Here is a 21,779-nt window from a genome sequence, read left to right as displayed (position 1 = left end):
CACACACACACACGCAGTCTGTTCCCCTGCTGATGACTTTAAGAGAGTGCAGTGAAAGCGTTTGGTATTTGGCACCACTCTGAGATGACCCAAGGCAAGACTCTCTCCCTATCACACACACACACACAGGATTGGTGTAGAGAGAGCCCTATACACGTCACGCGTTTGGAGGTGTACTAATCGTTAAACATATCAGGTCACACCTGTCAGGCGGCGCCTCGCCTACTCTCACTGCGCTCCCGGGAGGGAGAAGGGGAGGATGACAGCGGCGAACCCAGTCTGCTCACCACGGAATTATAATGGCCTAGAATTAACCCAAACATGGCGAAACAAACGGATTATGATCAAAGACAGGGATTAGCCTATTTGCGACACGGTGTACAATATCTGGCTCTATCTGACATCAAACTGCCAAACAACTATACCTTCAGGAGGAGTTTGGTGGATGCGTCTGTGCAACTTTGTTTAACCGCGCGTGGAGAGCCTATATGGTGGAGAGGTGTTGCGATCAAACACGCCTTTTAACCCCAAGTATCTGACTGAACTGAATTTAGTTTTATTTAATTTAGGCCTATTTATCCCCCCCCCCTTCTCCTTCTTCTGTTTCCTCACTGTTTTCCACACTCTTGACTCTTGGGATCATTAATTGATTGAACCACCACCATGGCTCTGTCACAAATACAATGCCTGGACGACAACCACGTCAACCCGCGGACGCACGAGGCCAAGCCCGAGTTCTTCTACTGCGAGAACCAGCGGGTGGCGCTGGAGGCTCTGCTCCGGGACGGCCCGGAGGCGTTCGACAAGACCCTGAAGGCGCGCGGCCTGCGGGGCTTCCTGTCGGACGCCGAGCTGCGGTACCTGGCGGACGCCGCGGAGCGCTACGACCCGGGCGCGGAGCCCCTGTACTCGCTGGACGCGGAGCTGGGGGACGGCGACGAGCCGCCGCTGTCCTCGCACTACTGGCCCGAGCTCTCCGACACGTCCATCCCGCGGCTGGAGCTGGGCTGGCCGGACTGCGCCGCCTACAGGGGCGTCACGCGCACCACCGTGTACGCGCAGCCGCCGCTGGAGGGCAACGGGCACATCAAGGAGATCGTCCGGAAGGCCATTGCGCAGGCGCAAAAGGTAGGCTTTTTGATTGATTGATTGATTGATTGATTGATTGAAATATTTATTAACAGTTTGCAGAATTACAGTACATTTCAAGCACAAACTATAGGCTATATTAGGATGATGATTATTGTTATGACAGGGCAATAAGCGGCATGGTGGTCACAACACTCTCAGAGATCACTGAGGTCAGATTAGTGTCCATATACACCCAGTCTGGTTAATTACAACGGTAGCCCTACTGATCTTTCTATTTGGGTCAGGTGCGTGGTTCCAATTTGACTGACACATGTTTACTTTTTTCAACATCATAAGGGCTTATCAGGCTCGACAGGCTGCAATTAGTGTCAATATGATGATCACATGATAAACTGTTCTGAAAATATCTGGAAGAGATTGTGTGTGTGTGTGTGTGTGTGTGTGTGTGTGTGTGTGTGTGTGTGTGTGTGTGTGTGTGTGTGTGTGTGTGTGTGTGTGTGTGTGTGCGCGTGCGTGTGAGACGCCTTCTGCTTTGACACCCTGCCTGGGAACATATTATTATTGGAAAGAACTGTGAATATCTACAGTATTGCATTACTATACTGTAGCCTACATTGTAATGTATGTAATGTAGCTACTATAGCTACCATAGGTACACCGACAGAATAACTACCACTGTTCCTAATAGTGAGTTTCAGTGGTCTAACCACAATGGTTCCTTTTTATACACCTGTCTCAGTTGACTCAAGAGCTAAAGAATAAAGATCCTCCTTTTGTCTTTGGGTTTAAGAGGTGAATTTAAGAGGGGAATTTAGCCTACCTCTTCGTCATCGCCTGAACTCAAATTGGGCGTAATAGGCCTATCTCACAGCCCCTTTTCCACGCCCCCTTCCGGTAGATAGTGGTGTCATTTAACATTAGCATTTACACGTTTTTTTCTCTGGAGAATCTAAGTACATTTCCTAATGTAAAAATGTGACAGACCAATATTATTATGAAGCAAACAAGATGGTAAATCAGCTCGAACAGATAGAACAAACCTTACCTTGAGAAAACAAAAGTTGTAGACTTCTTAAATTACCTCTGTTAACATGTAGCGTCTATGGAGTGACGTCACGCTATCACCACTAGCCCCGAAAGGGGGCGTATTAAGGGGGCGGGGAAATTCTGTGAGATAGGCCTATTAGGCAATTAAGCCAGCACTCATCATCTGCCTGTACAAGTCCAGGATGCTGTGAGACCTGGTTTGGGGCTTTTTGTGCAGCGCGTATGTGTTAAGCTCCTGCCTTCACTTTTTAACACACTCAACTTGTTACTGTTGGGGCAAGTTTGGGACTCCTGTTTTAGGACCAGCTCAACAAACATTGTAATCAGGGGAACACCATTTAATTCCAAAGAAAACTATCTAATGACAAAATACATCCATTGTGTTGCATGTTGTTGTTGTACACTCTCAAAATAAAATTAACGCCTGGCACCGGCTTTGCCTCTATTGACATTTCTGTGGAAGAAGCTAATGAAATCCAAGTTATTGTAATCCAAACAGGAGAAACCGTCCATACATAATATATATGCTGAGATGTTTCAATAGTTATGGCCGTTCATCAGACACCTATGAGGAGCCCTAGGCACTGTTGCACAGTGGCCTATTTTCCACTGGGGTTGAACCGGTTCGGTTCATTTTCCCCGCCTAATATTGAACCAGTTCAGAGTAGCCTGGGCACCATTCCATTTCGGGTTTATGAACCGGTCGGGAGCGGATGATATCGCTACTACGTCATGTTGTAGTACTTGTTTTGTAGTCATCAATCTTCCGGAACTTCTTTTTCCCTCAAACCGATTTTTCTCAATAAAAGCTACAGGCTACGAGAACTTTTATTGTTATTCTTCCGGTTTGAGGGAAAAGGAAGTTCCGTTTGATTGTTCCTGCCTGATGACTACAAAACAATACTACAACATGACGAAACGATATCATCCGTTCCAGACCGGTTCACACGGCACTTTTGGAACAGAGACCAGGCTTTCCTCCGAGGTGGAAAGCCTGGTTAGGCGAAGGTTAGTTCAGAGTGTTCTACTGAAAATGAATTGGCTCAGAACCCTAAAAGTTATTGGTTCAGAAAAATGGCCAAAAATGGCCACCGGTTCTACATTCTAAGAATGTAGAACGGAACCAGTTCTAGTTCTCAAGTTATTTTGGTGGAAAAGGGGACAGTATGTGTGGTGCAAATACATGCACACAATCCAAAATGATGTGTAACATAACTATATGCTTTAAACCACCATTTAATGACAAGAAACTGGATAAAAGGGAATATATATGTATATATTCCGGCTATTATAAGAGTTCCCGAATCCCCATACAGGACAAACCTGTGTCCGCTATGTTGTTGTTTTTATCCACCTATTTGTGACATTGAGCAGATGCGTGTTGTTTCTATATTAGTACGAGGATCTGTGTCAGGATCAGAGTAGCCTACAGACAGTACACAATGCTAAGACAATGAGGAGGGAAGCACGAGACAACGTGCAAACTGATTACGTTTACTATCAGGCCTCGAACTGAATTTCACACAGGCTTTTCACACTGGGTTGTAGATATGCCACTAACATGGGAACAGACGTATGTGTGTGCATGTGTGCATGTGTGCATGTGTGTGTGCGCGTGCGTGCGTGCGTGCGTGTGCGTGCGTGCGTGTGTGCATGAGAGAGAGATTCATCTTTCGCCAACTTAATGACAAGTTTCATTTAAAGACAGCAATGTTTTCAGTGGTATGTGCTGATTGACTGAATCCTCCCATGGGCCATTCTTCTCACAAGTTTTGACAAGAATAAAATGATTCACAACTTCTTCTTAGTCTTCATTTATTCCTGACAACTTGTCATATTTGTTTAAGCAGACCAGGCGAAATACATTTAGTGTGTGTCATGTGTATTCCATGAAAATGATCTGCCTGATCTCCAACTTGTTTTGGGAGCCAAGGAAAAATGATTAAAAGACTTTAACGGTTTCAAACCATGGTCTCCCTAAAAAAAGAAAAATCGATAAGACAGGAGCAGTTGGTTAAACTCTTTTGTGTGATGTCCTTTTAATAGCTGGGTGTGCAATTGTTCATTTTACTCATGTGTTTCTTTTTTATTAAATTATGTTGATATGCTTTTGTTTTTTTTCTTTTGTTTTTAACTGGAAAACACTTTCACACTGTCATTGTCTGTGAATGGTGCTCTGTAAATAAAATGTACTTACCGGTACTTACTTACCAAGAAAGTGGATCACTCCAGCTCTTAGATCTTTATACTACTGCTTTTGGCTTTTGGATTTAGCGCCATAATACATTTCTGATCGTGTGCTTTATGGTGAACCATCTTGACTTCTCAGGTCATCTGGAACAGGTCTTATTTCTGAACCCAGGTGTACTTTTTGAACCCAGACCCATAACTTCATAAGTTCATAACTTTCTTTCTTGTACCACACACATCTGGAACAAACTCAACAAACAATCATAAAACTGCAGGTATGCTAGTATACAACACTCAGTTAAAAGAAGAAGCTAAATACCTTTCAGTTTGCTGCTGGTTTTTCACAGGGGCTTTATAATTTCTTCTGAACTACAATTTATTATCTTTGTTTCCTCTCTTATTTTATGTTCTATGTTCATATTCAAATGTCCTTTTATAATGTGTTTCGCTTGCACTGACCTAATGCTCGGTGTCTTAATGTCTCTCTCAATGCTTAATGTTTTGTGTATGGCGCTTTGAATTGCCTTGTTGTTGAAACAACGTGCTATAGCCTACAAAATAATTTCATTGCCCTGCCTAAGCTTGTATGCTAATCTGAGGAGTGGAGAGGTGAGGTAAGGTGAAGCAAAGCCTTCCTACACACAAACTGTCAGTCAGACATAAGTGACGGAGACCTTTCACGCCTATAGTAATAGTAGTAGCACTCGCAAGAGGAAATGACACTGATCACAGCGCCAAACATCACTTCATAAGAATGCCATCTGTCCGGAGATGAACTTTCAGATGGGAAAAACTTTAGTTTAGCAGGAGTTTCTCTCTCCCCCCCACACTCTGTCATTTCAGCATTAAACAAACTGCCTCTGTGACATGTCGTGCGTTAGCAAGTATGGATGTATTTAGATTATTTGTATTGTCTTTACAGTTATGTTGTGTTGTTTGTATGCTACCGTTCCTTATGTGTTTCTGTTGAACTGGCTGTGACAACAAACACTGGGACAATACAGTCTAATCTAATCTAAGCTTTAATATAATGTCCCAAAGGGGCAAAGTTTGTTTTTCTCTGTGAATGTATAGTATGCATGCCTCCATGTGCACGTGTGCATACATTAGAGCACTGGTTCCCAAACAGTGGGTCGGGACCCATTTGTGGATTGCAGGAACTTCTCGCATCTTTATGGCTCCCTTTTATGTTTCCTACATTTTGTTTATAATTATTATTTATTTCAAAACATTTTGAAAAAACATTCCCCAAAAAAGGAAAAAAGAAATCCCCCCCAGTAATTTCATGAATAAATAAAAGAAAAAGTAAAGAAATGTCAAATTATTAAAACAAATGTTTAAAGGAGCATTCAGTGATTTGGGTGATTTGGAAAAAACCCGGTCCACCCGGTAACAAGATGTGCACATGCACACGCTCTACAGTGGGTGAAGTACAACAGACCAACAGCACATGCACCAATGCCCGCCCCACTCGATCATGATTGGAGGAAGGCCCCTCTCATCCTGATTGGATGAAGGCTTTGCCACCCAAAGCCCAAACCGAAACTAGGGATCTTTGACCCCAGGGGCTCACTGGGGACAGGGAGGAACTCCTTATATTGTCAGCACACTTTATAGTAGGGAGGATTATCCAAAAAATAAGAAAAAATAAGTGATATTTGAATAAAGTGAAATCACTGAATATACCTTTAAGAAGTAAAATACTTGAAAATAGCCCATCTACAAGCTCATGGGGTAGGGCCCGACAAGCTCATGGGGTAGGGCCCGACAAGCTCATGGGGTAGAGCCCGACAAGCTCATGGGGTAGGGCCCGACAAGCTCATGGGGTAGGGCCCGACAAGCTCATGGGGTAGAGCCCGACAAGCTCATGGGGTAGGGCCCGACAAGCTCATGGGGTAGAGCCCGACAAGCTCATGGGGTAGGGCCCGACAAGCTCATGGGGTAGAGCCCGACAAGCTCATGGGGTAGGGCCCGACAAGCTCATGGGGTAGGGCCCGACAAGCTCATGGGGTAGGGCCCGACAAGCTCATGGGGTAGGGCCCGACAAGCTCATGGGGTAGAGCCCGACAAGCTCATGGGGTAGGGCCCGACAAGCTCATGGGGTAGAGCCCGACAAGCTCATGGGGTAGAGCCCGACAAGCTCATGGGGTAGGGCCCGACAAGCTCATGGGGTAGGGCCCGACAAGCTCATGGGGTAGAGCCCGACAAGCTCATGGGGTAGAGCCCGACAAGCTCATGGGGTAGGGCCCGACAAGCTCATGGGGTAGAGCCCGACAAGCTCATGGGGTAGAGCCCGACAAGCTCATGGGGTAGGGCCCGACAAGCTCATGGGGTAGAGCCCGACAAGCTCATGGGGTAGAGCCCGACAAGCTCATGGGGTAGAGCCCGACAAGCTCATGGGGTAGAGCCCGACAAGCTCATGGGGTAGAGCCCGACAAGCTCATGGGGTAGAGCCCGACAAGCTCATGGGGTAGGGCCCGACAAGCCTATGGCTTCTCCCTAGACCCTCCCTAGCCCTTATTTGGATATCGGACAGGACATAAGCAACGGACACTCAAAAGAAGTTAAAAAAAAAGAAAATGGAAATAATAAATAATGTGCTTTATGTATGAACTGATGAACTGAATAATGCTGCGTGAAGCGATGCGTTGTGAGCTTGTAGAATGTACTTTTCTATTCTCACTAGTTTGGGTCCTGTCATTTCTCTTTTGGGTCAGCGGCTAAAAGGTTTGGGAACCACTGCTTTAAAGTACATTCATCCCAGAGTGCACGTTTAGCTACTCTTTTGTCTGTGTTTACGCCTGTTGAACATGTACTTGTGCATGTATGCATCATTCATCGTATCATTCATTGTGTGTGTGTTTGCATGCAACATGCATGCGTGTGTGTGTGTGCGTGTGCATGTGCGTGTGTGTGTGTGTGTGTGTGTGTGTGCGTGCGTGCGTGCGTGCGTGTGTGCGTGCGTGTCCAGGTCATAGCAGTGGTGATGGACATGTTCACGGATGTTGACATCTTCAGGGACATGCTGGACGCAGGCTTCAAGAGGAGGGTGTCAGTATACATCCTGTTGGAGCGCACCGCGCTACCTCACTTCCTGTCCATGTGTCAGAGGGCCAACATGCACGTCGGACACTTGAAGGTGAGTGGCTGCAGTGCACCTCGATATCTCTACCTGTACGGTCATATAGTTCTCAATATCTGTATAGTAGTTCTCAACAGGTCTCATGTTGGGAGCACACGATAACATCCTCAGTGTTCATTTGTCCTTTTGTAACTCTGATAGTGTACAAATTGTCACGGTGTGAGTCAGGTTAGGTGTAGGACCCAAATGCAGGATGAGAGGCAAAGGCAGGGAAAGTCAGGTTCAGTGGTTTATTGTAAAACAAAACAGAAGGAGCAGGCAAAATCCAGGTACAGGCAAGGTCAAAAATGGTAGAGGCATCAGAATACTAGGCACACAAGGAACACAGGGACAGGGAAAACTATACTGGGAAAACTAGGGGCTTGAAACACAACGCTTGAAATACAAATACTCACAGGCAACATATAAACAACGAACCAGCAAGGAACTGAAAAAACAGGGGAATATAAATAGACGTGGACTAACTGGACAAAGGTGAATACAACAGACAAATCAACACAGGGATTGGCTGGGAGACTAACAGGACACAGGTGGAGAAGACTACACTAAACACAGGGTTAGACAAGGCAGGTAAACATGGGCAACACAGGAAACCAAAAGACACTGGATACTACAAAATAAAACTTAAAAGTACACAAAAGTAAAACCGAAAACAAGGAACATAGGGAAACACATCAGGGTGACAGAACAGGTCACGGATCGTGACACAAATAAATGTGTAGGCTACACTCTCAGAGTTAAATAGGCTCTAATGCACAGGCAACATTTTGCAAATAACTTCCTACTGCCAGGCCTCTTCCGGCTTCCTTCAAAGGTGTCACCGATGATACTAATTAAGGCTCTGTTCCATGTAGTGTACAGTGGTTCTCAAACTTTTTAATTTCAATTAAGGACCCCCATAACTCTGAGAGTGTAGAAATGGAACAGTTACACACCGGTACGGGGCCATTTGGAACCCACACAAGGACACTTTGAGACCCTCTGGTGCAGCAGAGTGTTTCCAGTGAGCCAACATGCACCAGCACCCTGACTCTGTTTGACCAGAACGTAACAGGCTAGAGCCTTCATTAGTATCATTGATGGTAACACCTGTGAAGGAAGTCGGAAGAGGCCAGGAAATAGGAACATTTTTTTACATTTCCAAAATGGCATATGTGCATAGAGCCTCAGCCTACCCATTCTGGACGGGAACCCCTTTTGGTGTTTTAACTAAGCATTATGCTATACTTTAGCTATTGAAAAATAGCAGATCTACAAGCTCATAGCGCGCCACCGAGTGGCGCGCTACGAGCTTGTAGGTCTGCCATTTTTGAAAAATCGTAAAAATGCGGCACAAATCTTTGAATAATATATTCTTTCAGAGCGAACGTTTTTTTTATTTCGACGTCAGGCCTAAATGGGTTAACTCTCAGTATTTTACAGTGCAGGGTTTTGAGTTCAGCAGGAGCCAGTGTACTAAACCATTAAATCAGTAAATCTGATACAGTCTCATGACCCATTGTTACCACGACCCAAAGAGTCTAGGGATAAGGGAAGCAACACTACACCAGAGCAGTGGCTCAGGGGGTAGAGCGGCAGTCTGGGAACCGGACAGAGGGCATAATAAATAAGGCAATACTAAAAGATAATTCCCTATATCGAATGGACAGGAGAAAGGTTAGCTCACTTCATACTAGTGTGTGGCCTTTGGATGATTCTCATTGTTTGTGCTTTTCTTCTCTTCTTTAAATGTGGGAATATTTACGGGTATGTGGGCTCGTATAAAGCCTCAGGGAGCTGAACCATAGAGTATATAAAAGGATAGAGACTGAACTGGCGCGAAGCTCCGCCCCCCCAGCTATTCATGTCAGTGGAAGTTGCTCAGTGGCGTTTTGAAGCACCCGGAAGACTGCCGGAAGTACCGTCTCAGAACGTCTAGTGGCCAAATGCGGAAGTGCAACCGAGCGCTCAATGTTAAAGCCCAGCTGCACGGGGTTTCCCGGTCATGAATCCACGGGTCCGCCTGTAGTCCCTCCTCCTACCACTAGGGCCCAGAGCTTCAACGTTGAATAGCCTCACTGGCCCCTTGAGCTGAACGCCCCTGCCTTACATAGTTCCGGGTCACCCTTGGGCAAGGTGTGGCACCCGTATGCCTCCCCCATCAGGGTCACTTGGGCAAGGTGTGGCACCCGTATGCCTCCCCCATCAGGGTCACTTGGGCAAGGTGTGGCACCCGTATGCCTCCCCCATCAGGGTCACTTGGGCAAGGTGTGGCACCCGTATGCCTCCCCCATCAGGGTCACGAGACTACTGCCTTGTAGGGAGGCCCTGCAAGGTGTGGCACCCGTATGCCTCCCCCATCAGGGTCACGAGACTACTGCCTTGTAGGGAGGCCCTGCCAGGTCAAAGGCTAAGGGACCTCCCCTGAGTAGAAAAGGGTGTCTGAAGAAGTTGCGCTCTCAGTACACATTTAGCAAACGATCAAGATCATGAAGACACAATCTGATGCAGTATGCATGGATGTATTAGCGCTGTCTTTATTACTCATTCATTGTGGCTTCTTGTAGCATCATACTGTGTGTCTGTCTGTCTCTTACGCACGCACACGTGCACGCACACGCGCACGCACGCACACACACACACACACACACACACACACACACACACACAGACACACACTCTGACCCTCAGTGTTAGATGCAAGGTGGAGGGATCACTTCAAAGGTTGCCATTGTTCGATTCATATCTGATGGAATGTACAATGACTCAGGGGAATATTTGGTTTGTTTTGTGACAGTTTAGAGCCGTTTTTGGCCATTAGCAGCAAAGAAGATGTTTTAACTTCCATTGCCAAGCTGCATTTGGCAGAGATCAGTCAAATGGATGGTTAATATGCTGAGAGCAGTATCAAGCAGATGAGGCTAATGATCTAATTTGCAGTTGACTGAGTGCGGAGGCCGGACAAAAGACTGTTCCTTCTGGGTTAGACTGAGAGACTGTGATGGAGTAGACATACCTAGAGGACAAAAGACTGTTCCTTCTGGGTTAGACTGAGAGACTGTGATGGAGTAGACATACCTAGATTCACTCTCCAGACACACACACACACACACACACACACGAACGCACACATGCGCGCAGTCACAGTCACGCACACACTTTAAAAACGGGGACGTGCACAGACATGTGGAAAACGTCACACAAAACATATAGATTTGAGACATTCCAGCAATCCAGATAAAAATCTCTCACACACACACATGCACATGCACATGCACACACGCGCACGCGCGCACACACACACGTGGTATGCCGCTGCTGGCTTGTGCCTCAGAGGTGAGATAGGAAAACAGGACATTCTGACAGGCTATCAACTATACCATCTGGATTACATCACAAAAATGCACCCCCTACATACCGCACACAAACACGCACACACGCACGCATGCACGCAAACGCGTGCACACACACACACACACACACACACACACACATGCGCATCTGCGGATGCAACGTGTAGTCAGTGAGCTTGTAGTTATATTGTTTTATGTGCGCGACACCGCTTAAAAAGTCACATTGGATATGAGTGGCACTCATCAAATGGTCAAATAATGGGAGAGGTGTACAAGTGACATTCATAGCCTGGGTCACTGATGACAAGACGAAGGGAATAAACAATGATAACGGCTTTGGGACGATGATGGATGCCGTGGCAGGATGAAGGAGTGACAGCTTGTGAAGAGGCGAGAGGATGGAGTGAAGAAAGAGAAGATGAGTGAGGTTAAAGAATAGAGGGCATGTGCACGACATCATCACCGGCAGGAAGTTATGCGGGAACGCCTACTGACTGAGTGGCAAAAACACTACTTTCTGGCCTTGACAGCCCATACATCCAAACAGAAAAATCTGATTGCATTAAACAAAGTTAAACAACGTTAAACTCGCATCAGGGATGGAGATCCCTGATGTCATGGACGGGCCTGCCCCAAAGTTATTAGTGTAGCCGCGCCTGGCAGCCGGCGAAAACTAGAGTTCTTAACAGGCCCGAAAATTAAGATCTTACCCCCCATGCCAAAGCGCCAGCGCTCGCCCAGCAGTCTGCTGTTACCCAGGCGGATGCGTGCACGCGACCTTGCTGCCCAGCACGATACCTCGCTTCTCGCCCTCAGGCGTCTTACTGGTATTAATAAGTAAGTAAGTAAGTTGTGTTGTATGCTATAAACGTTTTTAATAACAAAAAAGTCATCCCTTTTAATATCGTTATTTGGGTTCACATTTAACAAGAAATTCTTGAACACAGACAATATAGAATAGGTGCACAAGCTTGGGGAAACTCAACAACAAGTGCTTCAGGATACCGATCACGGATACAGAAAACGTTGTGTCCTCCATATACAGTATGTGGCGACTGTCAACTATCACAGACATTGAACAGAATTTAGCCAATGTCTTATATTAGCTCTGAACAATCTTACTATTGGCCAAATTAAGCCTACACACAGACACGCACGCACGCACGCACGCACGCATGCACACATGCACGCAGGCACGCACACACACACACACACACACACACACACACACACACACACACACACACACACACACACACACACACACATACACACACACACACACACACACACACACACACACACACACACACGTTTCCTGTCTCTCTTGTGTTGTTTCTATTCTTGAATGTAATAATATCGTGCTGTTTCTAACATAACTCCAACTACAACTGTGTTAGTTTTTAACATTACATGTTTCTACTTGGATTCATCGTGTATTCTGAAATATATCTGTGTTTATTCTTGAATGTATCCTGTCTGGTTGCGACGAGGTTCACCATGTTCTGTTGGTGTTCTGGTCTCTGAGGTTCACCATGTTCTGTTGGTGTTCTGGTCTCTGAAAGGAAGGAAGGAAGAAGATAATTTTATTCGTTCAAACGGCTGCATCTGTATTCACATGTAGCAACAAATGGATGGACTCGTTTCAACAATACAATCTCAAATATAGGAGCCTATCTCCTGTTTCTGTAGCGTGAGGTAGTACAGGTACACCCCCTGGACATGACGTACAGGTACACCCCCTGGACATGACGCTAGTACCTTTCTTCTCAAATGTAGAACAAACAAAAGACGAAACAAAACTGAAAACACCAAAAGCGACAGAGACAGACAGACAGACAGACACACAGACAGACAGATAGAGATATAGAGATGAAGAAAGAGATACAGACATAGCTATACGCAGGTCAAACCATGGAGAGAATACACAGTGACAGTGAATGAAGTGTTGATCGCTGTCTTACCTTAGGCTTTATGACTTAACCACTCTCTATTTTCCCTATTTATTGCTGACATTGACTCACTGTCAGTGAATTGTTAATGTGATGTTAGCACCACCTAAGGCTCAGTTATGTTGGTTCATCCCTTACTGATGTTATCAATGTATATACACAGATAGGCTACTGTATGTTTATGATAATAATACACTGTGACATAGTGAAGGTGTGGCCAACAGCGTTGTTGCACTGAAAGAATGCTAATAAGGTGTGTGTGTGTGTGTGTGTGTGTGTGTGTGTGTGTGCGTGCGTGCGTGCGTGCGTGCGTGCGTGCGTGCGTGTAGAACCTTCGTGTGCGCTCTACAGGTGGAGTAGACTTGATCACGCGGTGCAGCACCAAGGTCAGCGGTCGCCTAGGACACAGGTTCATGTTTGTAGATGGAGACAAGGCCCTGTCCGGTTCATACAAGTCAGTATGTGTTTCTGTGTGTGTTTAAAGTATATAAGAGAGAGAGAGAGAGAGAGAGAGGAATAGCTATACCTACTAGAGATGGAACAGTGGGAAATATATTGAAAGTGATTGAGAGATAGATCAGAAACAATGAATTATCTTGGTTTTGTTTGGTTCCTTTCAGCTCAGGCCTGTGTTGCCCCTGTGCTTGTCCCACTTGCCTGCTGTGATATCAAATGTCATTTTCAAAGAGCAACCGACCAGTTGACATTATTATTATCAACAGAGATACGCGGGCGGGCGGGCGGGCAGGCAGGCAGGCAGGCAGGCAGGCAGGCAGGCAGACAGACAGACAGACACTAGTGGGTGTGTTTGGCAGACTTCTCTACCTGCCTGTTTTAGGGTGAACAGAAATATCGAAATAGAAAATGTAGTAAATAATTATCATCAAGCAAGTTGTGTCTGTATTGATTGTATGCAGTATATTATAAATGATTAGATATTTACATATTTTGATTCTGTGTGTTCTAACATTTACCTCACTGACTGAGACACTGACAGTTTACACTTTCTTACATAGCTTATTAAGTTTAGAGAAGATTTGCTTTGACATTTAATTCTACAGTACAGTAGATCACTCTGTGATTTGTGGTTGTGCGTGTGTGTGCGTGTGTGTGTGTGTGTGTGTGTGTGTGTGTGTGTGTGTGTGTGTGTGTGTGTGTGTGTGTGTGTGTGTGTGTGTGTGTGTGTGTGTGTGTGTGTGTGTGTGTGTGTGTGTGTGCTTGTGTGTGTGCTTGTGTGTGTGTGCGTGCGTGCGTGCGTGCGTCTGTTCTATAGCTTCACCTGGATGTCGTCGAGGCTGGAAAAGCACATGATCAACGTGATTACCGGCCAGGCGGTGGACACCTTTGATAGACTGTTCCGTGAGCTCTATTCCACCTCCAGTGCTGTCGACCTCCGGCCGGTCGCCACGGATGTCGCACCGGAACCGGAGCCTCTCCCGGCGGTGGTGGAGAAGAAACCCAATGCTGATCTCGCCAGGAAACTCTACAATCCCAAATACGCCCTGGTTGCTGCGGGTAACAGCTCCAGTCCTGCCTCCTCCAACAGTCCCAAAGACTCCAACTCCGCGGCGCTTCTGGATTCCAGGAAGAATACGAGGAACAAAACAAAAGCTGCCGTCGAACCTCCTCCCCTCCACCCCGGCCTAATCCACCTGGAGAAGGCGTACCTAATCCCCTATTTGCCCACCTGGCCAGAACCTGACCCTCCCAGCGATGTGATCGGCTTCATTAACATCATTGATACCAGCCGGCCCACCCAGGTGCACCTGCAGCGCTCTGAGATGTTTGGAACCAGCCAGGCTATCAGGTTCAGCAGTCCGTTTAGTGTGCCAGAGCAGAGCCTGCCGGAGCTCGCCCAGCCGAGACAATTCTCTAAATACAAGGACAAGGTCGAGGACACGGACACAGACAAAAAACAGACCCACCAACTCGATAGCGGGCCTTCTAAAGTTGACCCTAAAGTATTGCCAACTGAACAGGATGTGCAGACACATGAAAGCGTTGCTGAAGTGAAACTGACACCTACGCACCCCAAGACGGACACTAAGAAGGTTGATGCACCTCTCGTCAACAACGCGTCCAGTCTCAATTCTGGATGCAAAATGCTCACAGAGCTGACACACTCTGTTAGCACCACAAGCAGCGCTAAGGTGGAGCCCCTCCCTGTGTTTGCTGTGCACACCAAACCTGTCTTGAGCACACACACCCCTGAGTACAACCCCGCACAAACCTCTGACCCCTATTCCTCACATGTCAATGCTAGGCCCATGCTGCAAACAGAGGTTGTGTCAAAGACTTACAAACATGCAGAGGCCATAGCGGCACGTGAAGACTTGAGCGTGCAGCCTCTACGTCCGCACCCCTCCTTGATCACAAGTCCTCTCGTCATGACGACAGTCCCGACACCTCCTGTCACCACCTCCTCCGTCATCTCCTCCGTTGTCACTACTCCAGCCTCGACTCCCATGTCCTCTCTCTCCACCTCCTCGCCTCTCCACGTCGCCCTCCCTGTCCCTAAGCCTCGAACCGTCCAGCTGGTCATCAAAGACGGCGTCGTAAAAAGAGCCGTTGGGAGCATCACCGGTGCTGGCCCACTGGTGCCCGCCACTCAAACCCAACCAGGTGCTGACGTTGTACGGCATTCTGAAAAAGAAACAGCCTCTGTGCCAGAGCTGCAAAGTAAAAGCAGAATAAAAACTGGGGCACAAACAGAAACTGGGAACGTGTCCCGAAAATCCAAAGAAGAGTGCTTTATGGCACAACAAACGGGGGCTGTGAGTAATGAGAAAATGCACGGCATTTGCAACGCAGTAGCTGGAGTGCAGAGTCACCGCGACAGCCAAGAAGTGACCCCTAGAGAGACCAAAATACAGGCCCAACCGCACATTTCGAGTAGCGATAAATTACAAAAAGAGAACATGACTGTGAAAGGAATAAGACGAACAGAATGTGAGACTGCGATATTAACCGACACCCGTGTTACGGCAAAGCCACAGGCGGCCTTTGTGACGTCCTCGCAGACACGTGCCGAGGTCACAGGAAGACCATTAACTAAATGCTCTGAAGCTCCAAATGAAGACACTAGCAATGTGACACAACCAAAGGAGGTTTTGAGAACCAACAGCAAAGGAAGCTTTGAGAATGGATTGCAACCGCAGAACAAAGGCCTGCCTGATGTGGTGATCTTTGTAAACCATAAAGCTGGCACGCACGATTCCTTTTCAGCCAACCACGTGCAAAGACATCATCCAGACGTCAGTACTCATTCACAAGTAATGAAGCAAAACGTTGCCAGTGTCGTGCAACCAACTGCTGCGGACGTGCCTGATAGCACCTTGCACACAAGCACTCGGCGTGAGCACGGCACGTTACAAAACTCCCAAGCTCGCTCGGGCGTAAAGGGAGGCTCACGCAAGCTGGAAAAAGACATGTGCTTACAATTCCCCGACTCGTCCGCTCGCACAGCAGAGCTGCACTCGCCCACATCTGATAGGCCGCCGTCACGCACGCCTACCCCAGACTCGCGCACGCAAACGCCGGACTTCCGCGTCCGCACGCCCACGTCCGATGGGTGTGTTTCCCCGAGAGACGACTCCACCCTCTCCTCCACCACCTCAGAGGAATACTACGACTGTAGCGACTCGAGCGAGTTTCCATCCCGTGACCCTGTCTTTGACCTCTCGATCAACCGAGGAAATTGGGCAGCAGAGGATCATGTAGCCGATACTACTACCACTGCTACTACTCCTGTTATTTATACTGCTACTACTGCCATTACTACTGTGACTTCTGCTACTGCTACTTCTAGTCCTATTTCTACTAATACTACTACTTCTACTCCTATTTCTACTGCTACTTCCACAGCTGCTGCTGCTGCTGCTACTACTACTACTACTTCTCCTATTTCTACTATTACTGCTACCTCTACAGCAGCTGCTGCGACTAGGCCTGTTACTACTACAAATACTGCTACTGCTAGTACTACTAGTCCTAGTACTACTACTCATATTAATTCTGCACCTACCACTACTCGTAGTACTACTACTACTCCTATTAGTCCTACTAATACTACAACAACGACTCATCCTCCTGTTACTACTACTGCTACAACTACTGCGCCTATTATTACTACTACTAGAACTACTACAATCAGTACGTACGTCAGTAGTATGTCTACTAGTATAGATAGTTCTGCACATATGATTACAAGAGGTTCTTCCACTGCTTCACCTTCTATTAAAGACAGCATTACCCTTAACGACACACACACATGCGTATCTACGAGGGCTGAGCCCCCCTTGGCTGCATCTATAGTCTTATCTCTGTGTTATACGCCACCCCCATCTGACATTCAAATCTCCAGCACACCCCTAGCTGTGCCCTATACCACCCCCACCCCCATAACCGCCTCTAGCCCTATGCCCAGAACTCCTGCCAGGGTGGTTCTGGCAAAACCCTCGCTCGTGGCCTGGGAACCAGAGGAGCGCACCATGTCCCCTAGCTTGCGATGGAGAATAGAGGAAGAGCAAATAGAAAGAGAATGGCCAGTATGTGAAATACTGACGCCGGCCATGGGACTGCTAGGGCTTTGTGCGGGAGAGAAAGCGGCACAGGGATCGTTTACTGGGACAAAGAGACGAAGGGAGTCACCCGCTCATAGTGTAAGGTCAGTAGATTCGGAGGAGTCCTCTCATGATGGATCTAAACGTGAGGAGGAGGAGTCTCCCACAGAGGAGGACATGGGACAGACAGATCTGTCCTCTGGCAGGGAGAGGCTGGTGAGACAGTCTGCAGCACAGACGCCAGCGCTAGGACCCAGTGGCGTGGACAAGAGAGACAGGCCTCCGTCTGCAAGAGAAACAGAAGGAAAGAAGGTATTTATGGACGTCATACAAAAGCATTATTTCAATTGGTTGTATCTTAATGCAGCTGAATTAGCTTGTATTTAAATATTCCCACATCTCTGGGGCCCCACCCAGTTTTTGACAACTCTGGTGTTGTATAACATGTACTATCTCAGAGAAGGATCTCAGTTTGGTGCCACACTATAGTCTGCCTCCGTCATTGTGGAGATAAAACCTATAGCCTATCAACTCAGATATAAGATGGTAGCACTCCCTGTCATCTCTCGTATGGTGCAAACTGTTGTCATCATTTAAAAAAACTCAACCAAGTGCATCTTTAATGTTTGAAACCATCTAAGTGTATACTTTCCATATACTGGAAGTTCATAGCTGACTACTAAATTGTTGGTTGCCACACATGCAGCCGCATGAAAGGACGTAAGCATTGAGTAGCCTGTGTGGTGTACACACAATGCATTGATTGTATACATGATGCTGTTGACTGTCAAAAGCAGACTGAGGCCCCATTTACACTGGCAGACAAATCTAGCCTGAATCAGATCTGTGATCAAGATTGAAATCCGATTGGTTTAAATGGTCACATGACTCATTTAAACAAATCAGATTCCAATCTGGATGTGGCACAGATCTGATTCAGGCTGGATTTGGCTGCCAGTGTAAATAGGGCCTGAGTGTAAATTAAAATGACATACTTTTTAATGGGAGAGGAGCAGGGCAAGGTTCCGTTTGGCTTCTCCATCGGCAAACTGTACAGTGGCCTGAAAGACAAGATGGTGAAAACGGCACCGGCAGCGCCGAAGAAGAACAGAAGCTCCAACCCCCCCACACAGGGACATAAGGGTATGGGCTATCAAAGGTGGAAATAATTACTCAAATCTTTTACTTTAAGTAAAAGTACAAAGTACAAAAGTATTGGCATCAAAATGTACTTAAAATACCACAGTAGTCATTGTGCAGAATGTCCCATTTCACAAGTTTTCAAATGTATGAAAATGCTTTTGAAAATAGCCGATCTACAAGCTCACAATGCGTCGCATCGCGACGCATTGTGAGCTTGTAGATCGGCTATTTTTCAAATCGCCGAAAGGTAGGACTGAAGTGGATAATGTACATTTTATAATAATAATCACAATCTACATCATTGATTGTATACATTCAGTATGTAGTTTGTGCACGTGCATATAATTACTGCGTGGGGTATGCACAGCCAAGCTTCACTGAGTTGAAAGTCATGATGCTGTTGACTGTCAAAAGCAGGCTGAGTGTAAATTAAAATGACATACTTTTTAATGAACCATCTGTTCACACAGACATGGAGGATTGATGAGTTGGTAAAAGATTGATAGAATCCCAAATTAAAATAGGTGACATTCACTCACTCACCCGCCCCAAGCAACTTTTTGTGTTTAGCTTTATTATTCATTCATGTTTTAACTTGGTTCAGTCATCCAATATTTAAAAGTCCAAAAATGAAGGCTCCCTTTCTCACCTGAGTTGTCGCCATTAGCAAGTATGCAATGCAGGTCATTTGTCAGCACAATCATGAGGATTGAAGAAATGGTATTTGTGCAGTAATGGAAATATAACGTTTTATGTCTAATGTATTTGTTTACTTTGGTCACTACATATCTCTTCTCTTCTCTTCTCTTCTCTTCTCTTCTCTTCTCTTCTCTTCTCTTCTCTTCTCTTCTCTTCTCTTCTCTTCTCTTCTCTTCTCTTCTCTTCTCTCCTCTCCTCTCCTCTCCTCTCCTCTCCTCTCCTCTCCTCTCCTCTCCTCTCCTCTCCTCTCCTCTCCTCTCCTCTTCTCTTCTCTAAAAACCTCCAGCTTCTACGACTCACCTACGGATTGCCTTCCCAATCCCGCACGCCTCAAACCTCAAGACCAGCTCGGCCGCTCAACCCTCCACAGACCGCCAAGGCGGTCCACCACAGCAGCCTCCAGACTCACGATAACACACCAGCTCCACGCAGACCACCACCCAGAAAGGCCCCACTAATGCCTGTGGGTGTGTCAGGGATTGGAACAGGTAGTAGGAGACAGGCGGAGGAACCCCACAGCCGAAGCACCACGCCGCATACGCAGCCTCCAGCAGCAGCACAAGGGAGGACAAGGACTGGACAAACGCAGAACCAGCCTCCTTACCCCAAGCCCCAAGCCTCCTTCCTCCACTCACATTCCAACTTGCAGTCAAAGGTCCCGCCACAGTCACAAGTCGTCCTCTCCCCCCAGAACCAGACCGCTTCCCAGGCCCAGCAGCCCTGTTCGAAGCAGGGCTCGGAATCCGGGGCTGGGTCTGTGGATCTGTCGACGGAGGGAGAGGAGCAGGGCAAGGTTCCGTTTGGCTTCTCCATCAGCAAACTGTACAGTCTGAAGGGCCTGAAAGACAAGATGGTGAAAACGGCTGCACCGGCAGCGCCGAAGAAGAAGAAAAGCTCCATCCCCCCCCACACTCCGCCACAGTCACAAGTCGTCCTCTCCCCCCAGAACCAGACCGCTTCCCAGGCCCAGCAGCCCTGTTCGAAGCAGGGCTCGGAATCCGGGGCTGGGTCTGTGGATCTGTCGACGGAGGGAGAGGAGCAGGGCAAGGTTCCGTTTGGCTTCTCCATCAGCAAACTGTACAGTCTGAAGGGCCTGAAAGACAAGATGGTGAAAACGGCTGCACCGGCAGCGCCGAAGAAGAAGAAAAGCTCCATCCCCCCCACACAGGGACATAAGGGTACGGGCTAGCAGAGGTGGAAAAAATTACTCAAATGTTTTACTTAAGTAAAAGTATCAATGCTGCAATATGGAAATACTCTGTTACAAGTGAAAGTCTGGAATTATAAGAATTTACTACAAAAGTATTGGCATCAAAATGTACTTAAAATACCAAAATTAGAAGTAGTCATTGTGCAGAATGTCCCATTTCACAAGTTTTCAAATGTATGAAAATGCTTTTGAAAATAGCCGATCTACAAGCTCACAATGCGTCGCATCGTGACGCATTGTGAGCTTGTAGATCGGCTATTTTCAAATCGCCGAAAGGTAGGACTGAAGTGGTTAATGTACATTTTACAATAATAATCACAATCTACAAAGTAACTAGTAACTACATTTTCAAATAAATGTAGTGGAGTAAAAGTACAATATTTGCCTCTGAGATGTAGTGGAGGAAAGGTAAAAGCATTGGAAATTGGAAATACTCAAGTACAAATACCTCAAAATTGTACTTAAGTACAGTACGTAAATGTACATAGTTACTTTCCACGACTGCTGAGGGACTTTGCTGGTTAGATATTCCCATCTTGAAGCTAACAAATTACAGTCGATGTATTGCCTCATGAAACTTTCTCCCATAATGCCTTGCAACAGTTGTCTTTGTAGCTGAATCTGGTTTTGCGTTGCATCTGTGTTTATTGGCCAAAAACGTGACAAAAACTGAAAGTTACTGTATGTAAGAAAATAGTGTTTGTAAATATGTTTTTTTGTATAGTAATTAATGGAGTTTGTGGGCACTTTGTGACATTGTTTTTTGTCATTTTAATATTTGCCATCAGTGCCTGGATAAAGCTCATCACTTCTACGTACCGTGAGACTGATATGTTGCTGCTAGTTCAGTAATTTATCACAAAACCACTGGCGGTGAAAGGAGGGAGAGGCTCCTAACTTACTGGAATATATATGTGACTAAATTTGCCATTGGATTTTTTTGAATTTTCGTTTTTTCACGTCATATGAAAGCAGGGAATCATAGCTTCAAATTGATTGTTGGTTGTTCAGTTTGACCCACCAGTTTTGGAGATATGGCTTATAGAGTAATGTCTTGCAGAAAACAGCGAGTTGAGAAAACAGGCTTGAAAGGTTCACTTCTGTGGTCTCTAACATTACACCTAGCTACATGTTTAAGCATTTATTTCATATTTACATGTCGATTTCAGCTCTGACATTTATTTCAGACATGCTCTAGTATGTGAAGAGTCTGCCTGTGCTATAAACTCATTTTGGGGGGGAAAAAAAGTTTTTTCTCCTCTGGTGAAAAGCTGTAATTTGCGCGATGGCAGGCTCTTAGTCAAATCTGGTCACATATATATATGCTGTAGAAAAGCACAAGATAAAATGCATACATGGTGGTTTACGTATGTTGTTTGGATTGGAATCTATGCATGTGCATGCAGATTC

The 21,779-nt window shown here is 46.3% G+C and overlaps 1 protein-coding gene across 1 annotated transcript; it reads left to right on the top strand.

Annotated features, from left to right (window-relative positions):
* Positions 1-663: 663 nt before the first annotated feature.
* On the top strand, positions 664-20,348 carry LOC306936303 (uncharacterized protein; the record flags this gene model as incomplete). The annotated part of the gene is made up of 5 exons (XM_079519792.1): positions 664-1,128; positions 7,301-7,468; positions 13,085-13,209; positions 14,029-17,629; positions 19,446-20,348. 5 exons carry the CDS (start codon positions 664-666, stop codon positions 20,346-20,348), a joined length of 5,262 nt encoding a protein of 1,753 aa, XP_079375918.1.
* Positions 20,349-21,779: the final 1,431 nt, after the last annotated feature.

This window comes from Electrona antarctica (assembly GCF_951216825.1).
Source record: "Electrona antarctica genome assembly, chromosome: 14".
NCBI classification, from domain to species: domain Eukaryota; kingdom Metazoa; phylum Chordata; class Actinopteri; order Myctophiformes; family Myctophidae; genus Electrona; species Electrona antarctica.
The sequence above is the reverse complement of the archived record's forward strand: the minus strand, read 5'-3'. Positions and strand labels throughout refer to the sequence as shown.